This window comes from Rhinolophus hipposideros, assembly GCF_964194185.1.
Source record: "Rhinolophus hipposideros genome assembly, chromosome: 6".
NCBI lineage: Eukaryota > Metazoa > Chordata > Mammalia > Chiroptera > Rhinolophidae > Rhinolophus > Rhinolophus hipposideros.
The window spans coordinates 84,931,310-84,942,145 of record NC_138052.1 but is presented as its reverse complement, the minus strand read 5'-3'; the positions used below and the strand labels follow the sequence as shown (position 1 = coordinate 84,942,145).

At 55.5% G+C, this 10,836-nt stretch overlaps 2 protein-coding genes across 2 annotated transcripts; one reads left to right on the top strand and one right to left on the bottom strand.

The window, feature by feature from the left end:
* Positions 1-1,379: 1,379 nt before the first annotated feature.
* Positions 1,380-3,763, bottom strand: CDK5R2 (cyclin dependent kinase 5 regulatory subunit 2). The gene has a single exon (XM_081051577.1). It carries the CDS (start codon positions 3,582-3,584, stop codon positions 2,478-2,480), a length of 1,107 nt encoding a protein of 368 aa, XP_080907703.1. The 5' UTR covers positions 3,585-3,763; the 3' UTR covers positions 1,380-2,477.
* Positions 3,764-6,287: 2,524 nt separating this feature from the next.
* Positions 6,288-6,560, top strand: LOC308499032 (barrier-to-autointegration factor-like; the record flags this gene model as incomplete). Its single annotated transcript, XM_081051820.1, has 1 exon — positions 6,288-6,560. The coding sequence occupies exon 1, from the start codon at positions 6,291-6,293 to the stop codon at positions 6,558-6,560; it is 270 nt and encodes an 89-aa protein (XP_080907946.1). The 5' UTR covers positions 6,288-6,290.
* Between the last annotated feature and the right edge of the window lie 4,276 nt (positions 6,561-10,836).

The window sequence follows — 10,836 nt, the reverse complement described above, 5'->3', positions numbered from 1 at the left end:
GGCCCCGCCCGCCCGCTCTGTCTGGTTACTATGGCGACAGCCGCGAGGTGACCCAAGTGTTCCTCCCTCCCTCCCTCCAAACCAAGAAAGATGACGGCACCGCGCTGACTGCGCCAAATTCCAGCCAATGGGTAGCTGCTCCCGCCTTCCCTTCCGCCAGTTCTCTCCCCCTCCCCCCGGGAACTCGATTCACAAATCTGGACGGGGGATTTCCGGCTCCAGGTCGGGTGCTAGGGCGCCTGGCCCCGGCCAGGGCAGAGTCGAAGTCTATCCTCCTAGGAGGGCAAGTGGAAGCCGGCATTCCTGGGTTCTCGGGCCGGACCCCTGCAACTCGCCACCAGAATAATCACATCCCAGTCCCATATTATCCGGAAGACTTGTTGAGGCCGAGTCCGCAACTCGTCTTGCCCCTTCAAGCCCCCACCCTGCCCGAGAGCGCCGGTCAGCACCACGGACAGCGAACCCGGGCTTTGTCTTTGCCTGCCTTGCCAGGTTCTGTGTCACGATGCTCGTTGTCTCCGCGGAGACCAGGGCCGGAGACGTCAGCGCTCTACTGTAGCCAGGCCTCCTTATGCCAATGAAACGGAACGGAGCGCTTAGCCATGTGTCTCTGAAGGCAACTGGGACTAAACAGAGATCTCTGGCTAAGCAGCTAATTTCTCTTCTTTCAACCCCAAAGAATGGCTCCTGTCTCCCAGGATGCCTGTGTCCTAGCCTCCCTGGGTATAAAAGGCCAGATCGGAATCTCAATAAGGATGAGCATCCTCCCAAGGACGCTCAGGATGGGCGTGTGACCGAAGTAGTCTTGAAGCAGTCCAGTGAATGGGAACAGCTTGTGGGGCTGAGTGTGGCAATCAGGCCCCACGTGGGAGTGGTGAACACAGACAGGTCTGATTAGACTCTTGACTGGATATATGGCGGGGAGAGATGAGGACGAAAAGAAAAGCAGCAACAATAACTAGCTATTTCTGCCTCAATGGACCACTCTATAAAACAGGGACAGCTTCCGTCCTCATCATTTAATCCAGAAATGGACTGGGCATTAATGAGGAGCTACGTTAGATAAGATGGAGGCAGAGGTGGGATGGGGGTGGAATTTAGCGTTATGGGCAGGCCTCAACCTTTGACTACCTCACTTTACTCTCTGTAAAATGGAAGCCAGTGTGTGTGTGTGTGTGTGGGGGAACAAGACTGAAAGAGTAGCAGTTCTCAGGGACTCAACATTCCCCACCACGCCCCTGGGGGCCCTGCTGCCCTGCCTGTCACAGTTCCACTCCCGCTCCCTCCCTTCCGGGGCCCAAAGAAAGGCCGGCTCAAAACCATCTGCAGGCGCTTCCAGCGCTTTATAGTTCTCTCCCGGACAGACCGACACACAGCAAGTGCGGCCCTTGCCGTCGGCCAGCATCACTGGCACCTTGGACACACCAGGCCCAACCCAGTCCCTGGTCCCCTCCCGGGAGCGTTCCGTCCGGCCTCAGATCAGCACCTCAGACAGCTCCCGGCCCAACCTCCCCCCTCCCCCCCTCCAGAAACAACCAATAAATTAAAAGGGGAGAAAACAAAAACACCTAAGGATAAGGAAGAGGATTCCCCTCTCCTTGAGTATGAAGAGTTTTCTGTCTCTTCCTATCCTTCCGCTGAGGCTCCGCTGCTGCCGGGGTGGCCTCCTAGGTTGAGTATGCTCCCAAACCTCAGCCTCCTGAAGCCGGCATCCCCCTCCCCCCAACTCCCGGCATGCAACACGTTGGAAAGGTAGGGAGAGGTGGTGGGGGTGGGGCGAAGGACCATCCTGGTAGTTGTCTGAGCTCCTGGGGCTGCAGTTTCTCGCCGCACCTCAGTCAATCCAAATTAAGAACTAATGTTCTTTTTGGTCTGGGGAGGGGAGTATGGGGCTCAGTCGGGGGAAGAAATGCAAGCTGACATAGCGGAGTGGAGGGGGAAGGAGGTAGACAGGAGTGAAGGTGGTGTCACATGCCAGGAGCGAGGAAAAAGAGAACAAGAAGGGAAGATGGGGACACAGAAAAAGAAACAGGGGCAAAGAGAGATGGGTAGGGGTAAGATGGAGACGGAAGTACACACCCAAGGTACGAAAACTGAAAGGCAGACAGGATGGAAGATGAAGCTACAGGAAGAAAGTGAGGAAATGGACAAAACCACGGGAGATGGACTTACAGACACACCCAGAAGGGTAGGGAGAGACCTGGTCAGAATTAGAGAGATGGGGTGCAGACAGACAGTAAACGTGAGGTGGGGGCTCCCCCTCCCCCGCGTTCATCCCCCACCCTCACCCTACACCCAGCAAATTCAGACGTCGTGGCCTCTGGCTTCCTGGCCTCCTCTTGCCCCTGCGGGGTAGGGGCCCTTCCTCCTCCGGCCGGGCCGGAGCGGCGGTAACAGCGGCGGCAGCGTGATGGCCCGTGGGCTCCGAGTATGTGTCCGAGGCTGGGCCGGGGGGCAGGCGCGGCCCTCGGGTACCCCTAGCGGTCCAGATTCATGGTCCAGTGCTTGGCTCCGGTCGCGCAGCTGTCCCTCGCGGCCGAGGAGGCGGGGGCCGCCGGCGCACTCCCGCTGGCTGGACCCCCCGCGCCGGTGGCGGCCTCGCCCTCGTTCTTGAGGTCTTGAAACACCTGCGTGAAGAAGTGGGGGTCGGCGTTGAGGCGCAGCATCTGCGGGCTGAGCCGCTGAATGAGGCGCAGGCAGCGTTGCCAGAAGCGCTCCTTGTCGGGCTCCACGAGGAAGGGCTTGAGTGGGTAGGAGATCTCGTTGCCCATGTAGGAGTAGGCGAGGTAGAGGCAGGTGAGGAAGGCGGCCTGCAGCTCCGCGGCGGACGCCAGCTCATCCCCGCGCAGCGACTCGCGGCACAGCAGGTACACGAACACCAGGTTGGCGGGAGTGATGAAGGCCTGGTCTTGCCAGCCCTGCAGCAGCAACGAGCGGTCCACGCCGCGGAACCAGCCCACCAGCTCGCCCGGGCTCAGCTCCTTGAGGCGGTAGCAGCGTCGGCACACGAAGTCGCCCAGGCAGCGCAGGAGCTCGCCGGTGGACGCCTGCACGATGACCCGCCGCGGAGAGCCGCCAGGCACCGGCGGCGCCGCCTGCGGGGCTGGGGGTGGCGGCGGCGGCTTTCCCCCTCCCGAGCCTGGCGGCAGAGCAGCCGCGCTGCCCCCCGACGACGGCTCGCAGGTGGCGGCGGTCGCGGGCACGGTGGGCACGGGCACGGCCAGCGGCTTGGTGGCACCGCCGCCGTCGGGGGGATCCCGGCCCTTGCGGAGAAGGTTCTCGCGGTTGCGTTGTTGGACCAGGGGGTCGGGGCCGGTGGACGCCGGCTTGGGCGTCACCTTCTTGCTGCCTTTCTTCTTCTTGGCAGAAGCGGCCACCAGGCGCTTCCAGGTGAGCGCCGAGATGAGCACTGATGGCCGTTTGAGCCGGCTCTCGCCTTTGCCTCCCTTGCCTCCTGGCGGTACCCCGTAGCCCCCCAGCGCCTCGTCCCCCACGGGCGGCGCCTTCTTCTTCTCCTCCGGCAGCCCGCCGGGCCTCCGGCCTTTGGCCGAGGAGGCGGGGGAGAGAGACAGCACCGTGCCCATCCTGCAGAGCGGGGCCGGCGCCCGGGCCCCGGCGGGAACCGCGGGCGGCGCCGCTGCCGCCGCCGCCGCTGCTGCAGCCCCCGGGGACCCGGCGGTGGGGGCCTCGCCCCGGCCCGGGCGCGGGAACGGTGGGGGGGGTAGCTGGCTGCTTGGCTGCTCCGCGGCGGCTGCTGGGTGTCTGAGCTGCGCCAGCTGCAGCGTCAGCCCCACCCCTTAGGCCCCTTCTTTCGCCGCGCCGCGCCCCGCCTCACGCAGCCAATCCGCGCCCTAGCTGCCTGACTAACCGGCAGCTCCTCTGACCAATAGAATCTCGCATGCCATTCCGAAGTCCCACCCATTCCCCTACCTTCTGTCTCCAGAGGTGGCGGTCGTTCGAAGGTCCCCCTAGGGTCAGAGCTGGGGATGGGGGTGGCTACTCCCACCTCCCCATGCAGGTCCTAGGGCCCTGGGCCACCTTGTTTTGATCCACTAGATCGCGGTAGCAGAGAAGCCATGGAAACAGCCTCTCCCCCCTTTTGATTATGTGTTGGGGGTCTGTGTGGGCACTGAGAGGCCTCATCAGGGCGCTTTTGCCCCAGCTGGGTCATACTACCCTGGCGTCTCCACTGTGGCCTTCTGATCTATCCTCTCTTAGCTCGCCTCCCCTCCTCTCCTCCCCACGAGGCCACCACAGAGGGTCGCAGCAGGCGTAGTTTTGCTCTCCCAGAGGCAGGGCCCTGGCCTTCCTGCAGTTCACAATCTGCCTCCTTGGGGGCCCTTACTCTGGGGATGGCAAGACCCTCGAGGTGCGAAGGCCTGATTCTCTACATTTCAGTAGGTGTGGAGAGGGTCTTGGCTTCTAGTTGCTGGGCGGTCCCTCTTTTGCTCTTCATCCTTATCAACACACTCTGGTCTGATCCCACATTTGGATGGCTGATGGATGGTTGGTCCCTGTGGAAATGCTGAAAATTGTACCGGTTGGTCTCCTCAGGCTCAGGCAGGAGACAGGGCCTCCTGTGTGGAGGGAGGCCCAAGAGAGTTGGCACAACTTCCAGGCCAGCCTCTGGGTCCAGGTTGAAGTGGGTTTTCATCATTAAATGCTTTCTGCCATTCAGGTCACAGCTGTCCCCATTCCCAGCTGCAAGCTGTTAGGTTGGCTCCTGCATATTTCTCTTTTGGTCTGTCCTCTCAGTGCCCACAAAACCTTGGTCCTGTACTTGAGACCCTCTGGGCCTGACCCCTGTGGTCCTGAGCCCAGCTGGCTCTGGGCTGTTCTATTTGCCACCTTTCTCCAGGCCTGCTCTCTGGCTCCTCAACTCAGGAATCTTCAGCTTCTTACGTGGACGGTGGAAGTGGGTATGATCTCAAGAAAAGCCCCTGCCTAGGGATTCAGCAAAATCCTCAGAACTGTCCCTGAAGTCACTTCCATGCTCCTCGCAGACCACCAACAGGGCTCCCAGGATCCACTGCTGTCAGGGTCGGTGTGTATGCACACATGTGTGTGGTTCACTCCAGATAGGCTGTTCCAGACCCCCTTGTGCTGCAGCTCCTGCCATCAGAGACGCCAGTTTTTCTCAGCTGTCCCACAGCCCCTGCGTACTCACCCCTCCCTGGAGACCTGTGGTCTGACTGTCTTGATTCCCTATCTCTTTTCCACTGTACACACACAGACTTGTTCCCCTCCCTGACTCAGAACCCATGTGTATTGTCTCAGCAGGGTCTCTCCTGCTTCCTTAGATCTGACCTTTTTCTCACAGCCTAAGCTGAACGGCTCAACCACCCCATTCTCCCTTTTTTCAGCTCCTGTAAATGGTCCCACTTCTTCCTACAAGGCCTTTCTGAGTCAGCCTTTATCTGACACCCAAGGAACAGTTGGTTCACCGGTAGTTAAGGACGGGCTCCAGAGAGACTGAGCTGCACTGGCAGAAACACTGAGCATGTGGATCTGAATGGCACGTGGGTCCTCCCAGCTCCGCTCCCGGGAGTCCCTCGTTGATGTAAGTCCTATTGCTGGTGTCATTTAGGACAAGATCTTCTATGCAGAACCGACAGATGTCACCAACATGGTACCCCAACTCTAGGCCCAGCTGTGACCTCCTGTTGTCCTTTTGGTCAGAATCAAGAATTTCCTACTCTGCTCCAGTCTCATACCCCCTTTTCATTCTCCACCTTGCCCTGCCTCAGACCCCCTCTCTGGCTCACCCACTCTTTACCCTCTTAGTGTGGTTATCCCTATTGAATCTCTGAGCTCCTCCTATCACTGGTCAGACCCCCACGCCCCACTCAAACCACTATCTTGCCTTCTTCTGTCAAGCTCTTGAAATTCCACTTCCTCCAAGAAGCCTTTTTGGACTGATTGGAAGGGACCTAATGCTCTTTATGACATCAGTCTTTCTGACCTCTTTCCCGCAGTAGCAGCTGCTACATAACAACTTGGTTTAGGGCTGTGCTCTGAGTCCTTGGTCCAAAATGTGCAAGATGGATACGGATGGAATTTTAAAGGACAACATAATCAAAACAAGTCCATAAAGAGTGACAGCATTTCTGTTTTTAAAAAGCTGGAGGCAGAGAACGTTCTAGTGAGTTGAGGTATCGGCGGGAGCAGCAGGGCGGTAGGAGTATCCGTTCCGGGAGCTGAAGCTGCCGGTGAGCGCGAGCTGCACAGCAGAGCTTGGACTGGAGGCAGAGGAGGCGCAAGAAGGAGGGAAGCCATAAATCCTGATCAACATGACAACCTCCCAAAAGCATGGAGACTTCATGGCAGAGCCCATGGGGGACAAGCCAGTGGGGAGCCTGGCCGGGATTGGTGAAGTCCTGCGCAAGAAGCTGGAGGAAAGGGGCTTTGACAAGGCGTATGTGGTCCTTGGCCGGTTTCTGGTGCTAAAGAACGATGAAGACCTTTTCCGGCAATGGCTAAAGGACACGTGTGGCGCCAACGCCAAGCAGTCCCGGGACTGCTTCGGGTCCCTCCGAGAGTGGTGCGGCGCCTTCTTGTGAGGCACCCTGGGGAGCCCCCAGTCCCTCGCCCAAGCCTTGAGTCTCCCGAGTTTGCAGCCCAGTGGGGGCTCCTCCCCTGCCTTGCACAAAGGACTGATGTCTGCTCGGCCTCCAATGTCAGCCAGGATCTTCAGGGAGTTCTCTCCCCTCACCATTTCAGCTTTGTCAGTTCTTCGTGTTGCATGCATCTCCCTGCTCTTTCCCCTGCCAATTTCATGTTGATAATTACCAGCTTTTCTGAGTGGATTCCTGGCCCCTTCCCTCACCCCCACCCTCCTCTCCGGTCTGTTTTATGCCATTTGGCTTCTCTTTTGGCAGAATAGTCATTGTCCTTATAAAGTTTTTTAAATCAATAAAGTTAGTGGCCTTCAAAAAAGAAAAGCAGGAGGCATTAAGGGAGGAGAGAGGGAGGTTATGTCTCTGTAGTGTAGAGGCCAAAGGGGATAAGTGTAGGGAAATCAGAAAGACTTGATGAGAAGGTGGGCTTTATGGAAGGACAGCGCTATCCCTACCACATCTGCAAGTGTACTTTTCTGGTTGGGTTATGTGTAGGGTCTACATTTGTGATTGATTCATTTATCTGTATTAGTATCTATGTCGCTTCTCATCTGTCAATTCCCCATAGATGTACATGTTCCTCTGTATTAGAAACCTTTAGATGAGAACCCCCTCGAGGCCAGGCTCCTTGTCTGTCTCCATCACTCTGGGGTTACCTAAAACAGTGCCCTGTCCAGATACATGGCTATTCCTGAAGGCTCGTTAAGGCCAGGGCTACAGGCCTAGACCAAGAACTAGAAGGCTTAGATCAAGGTTTCAGCCTATGCAGGAACATGGCCTTATTAATGGGGATCAAAATGTCAGCTTAGAGATGAGCCCTTCACTGACCCCCTGGGAAGATGAGCCCCACATTTAAGGGAACATCTCCAGGCTGTGCTGCTCAGACTCTTCTGTTCTTTGGTGTTTTCATCTTCCTCTTTGAGAGGCCATAGTCTAGGTGGCAAAAGGCAGGAGTTCTAGTCCACAGCTTATAAACTGTATGACTTGGGAAAGTCACTTCAGCTCTCCAGAATTCCCTTTCTTCATATTAAAATGCAGGAATTCTATATACTTTTATTATCAGACAAAAAATGAATACTAAAGGAATAAGATAACATCTTGGGGATCAAACTTAAAGATGATTCCTAAAGCCTCTTCCAGTTCTATCATTCTGATTCTAAATAAAATCTGTCCTGTGAATCTGTTTCACTCTCTAGCTCCAGCCCTATCTGGTTCTGCTGGATGGGCTCAGTCTGTGTGTGCATAGCATCCATGGGAGGCCTGTGCTTCTGCAGGTCAGCCCAGGAGACGAAGGGGAGGGGTGCCCAGCTCTCAGCTATGTAAACCTCCCTAGGTCGCTCCAAGCTTTAGAGGGGCACCCCAAAAGGCGGTGAGACAAATGACAGGGTGCCAAGATGGCCAAGGTCCATGGTCTACCCAGTAAACATCAAGGCCAGAGGTCCCAGAACCCAAGGCCATTGCACCCCCATGTCTACAAAGAGGCTGACCATGCAGGTTCTGAAAACAGCCAGGGTGGTGACTCAGCTGGGGCATCTGAATGACTGCATTCTGCTGCCCAGCCCTGCTGATCCAGTGTCCCCATCCTGGGGTCTCAGCTCCTGAGGTGTGCAAAGGGAGAGCACACGCACCAGTCCAGCCCTCCCTCCTTCCCCTGAGGACCCTGGGTGGGGAGGAATAAGGCCCGGGGAAGGCAATGGAGGGAGCAGTACCCTTTCCCAGGCGACAGTGGGGAGTGGGGAAGTGGGGTGACCAAGGAGGTGCTGCTAGCTGCCAGGAGGGAGTTTCTGCATTCTCAATGTTCTCCCATTCCAGCAGGCTAAAAGGAATTAATTGAGACCAAATATAGGATTTTTGTAACAGACAATATTGTTGATAAGTGAGGGAGCGGCGCCCTGGGGCAGGGAGAGAATGGACCAATGCTGAGATACTGGAGGACCCAGGATTAAGGGTCAGGGGAGGACACAGCGGAGCTGGGGGCTCCTTTTCCTTGCTCCTAATAAAGCTTTAGTCTCCTAGGTCACCGATGCCAGCCCTCCTTCGTCCTCACCCCTAGATCTTCTTTCCCCAAGCCCCTGGCTTCTGACTTCACTTCCCTCTGTTGCCCCTGAGAACAGTTCTCCCTGCCTAAAACACACTCTCCAGCAGCTTTATTTCTCAGCTCACCTTCTCTTGCTTCCACCAAGCCCCTCCCTGTCCTCCCCTCACCCCAATCAAGCATCACCCCACCACTAGCAGCACTCTGGGCTCCTGCCTGCCCCTGCTGGCACCCAGCACAGCACTCCAGGTGTAGGAACAGATCAAGAAGGGCAGGGGTGGTGGCTGTTGCTTTTCTGGGATATTCTTAGCCTGTCTGGGGGCTGGAGCTGGAATCAGCGTTTCCATCTCAACCAGGCAGGTGGCTGCAGGAAAGCTGCTGCTATGACTGGGTCTTCATCTAGTTCCCTGTCCCTGTCCTCCTCTGTCTCAATTCCACTCTGGGAATATAGACCCTCCATCAGTCCTGCCTTCCCATGCCTACACCCAGGCATAAAGGGTACTCTTGGCTCTGGCCTAACCCCAGTGAGGTATGAAAACCCTGCTCTTGGACTCTTGGGGAAAGAAGGACCTTTGAGAATTCTAGCTCAGATATTCCCTGGATCTGCACACAGCCTTTGCTTCTGTGCCTCAAGGCTCACTTTAATCTGGCCCCAAACAACCCCTGCATGGTACCTGGTTCCTAGACTGTCATGACAACCTTTCTTATTTTGACTTACAGGAATCACTCAGGGCCCCTGGAGTTCCAGGAGCTGCCTCCTGTGAGAGGCTGAGCCCTGGGGGTCAGTCTTCCTTGAACAAGGGAGATTGAACAAGAAATGTACTGGCCCAGATTCCTTGTGGACAGAGGGAGGGGTCAGAAAGAGATCTGACTCATTCACAAATAGCACAGAAAATGTCTGTCTCCATAAAAGAGACAGATAGTGTGGAGGTTCCTATGTGGGTTCTGGAGTCATGCAGGTCTGGGTTCAAATCCAGCGCCTCCATTTATGAGCTGGGAGACTTGAGGCAAGTTTCTTAATTCTTCTGAGGTCTATAAAAGTGGACCATCTCATAGGGTTGTTGTAAGATTTTATTTAACCTCACAAGGCTCCACAATGCTTGTATATTCCATGCGCACAGTGCTTAGTATTCAAAAAAATGTGTTCTTACAAATTATATTGTCATCATTGTTTTTACAGAGCAGAAAACATTGGCTTGACCGGTACCATTAGCATGTTTTGTTTTGTTTTCTTATTAGAACATTCTTCGTTAATGGGCCAGGTAGTATTATCATTTCTTTTTGTTTGGTTTTTGAGACTCGAATTTATAGCTGTCCTTTCTTCTTGGCTATTGTGCGGGCAGCTATTGCTACCGATGATGTTCCTGAAGTCACAAACCTGACAGCACATCAGGCACTGGGCTCCATCTCTGGCTCACAGCAGGCCTCATTAACTTTGTGAACCCCTGTGTACCTGCCATGTGCCGGGCACCCTGCTGAGCCCCCATTGTGACTGCTTTTCAGGGGGCGTGCTCTCCCACACTGCTCTCTCTCCACCGCTCCATAGCATCCATTGAGGGTTAGTTCTGCTTTTCAAGGGCTTTGAAAAAATGTTCTGCAAAAATTTTAAATCCATTTTAGCAAATACTATTCAAGAAACTAGCCTACAGGGTACTGAGCTAGATGCTGGGAACACGAAAAGGTGTGAGGTAGGGCTCCAGCCTTCAATGAATGTACAACAGAGAAGACAGAGAAATGAAAAATAGTAATAGTAGTAAATTGACCAGTGACCAGTGATCAGTTACAGAGCATGGGATCAGACCACTTGGCTAATCCTGTCCATCCCCCTCCACCTCTCATGGTCGCAGCTAAACCCTCTCCAGCTTGTCCTGAGTTCTCATGGGTAAGCAACCACTGTCAGGGAGTTCAAACCAATTTTTTACTGGGTCCAGTTCCTCCACCTGGTATTCTGTCCTCTCCAGTCCATGGCCTTCCCTATCTGACTCCAAGCTGTGATGACGATAAGCACCTTTCCTAAGGCAGAGCCAGGCCTCTGCAACTCCCTGCTCACAGTGACAGACTCCTATCCCCCTGAACATGAGGGTTAATGAGTCACTGCTTGTGTGAAGTGTCATAGTGGGCCCGCTTACTGGCCCAACATCTTCGTTGGATAGGAGCCACTTCTGTTTCTCTGCTCTTTGTACA

What these genes read in the sequence shown, in the direction of transcription:
- CDK5R2 (XM_081051577.1), bottom strand. Translation starts at nt 3,584, where the DNA reads ATGGGCACGGTGCTGTCTCTCTCCCCCGCCTCCTCGGCCAAAGGCCGG.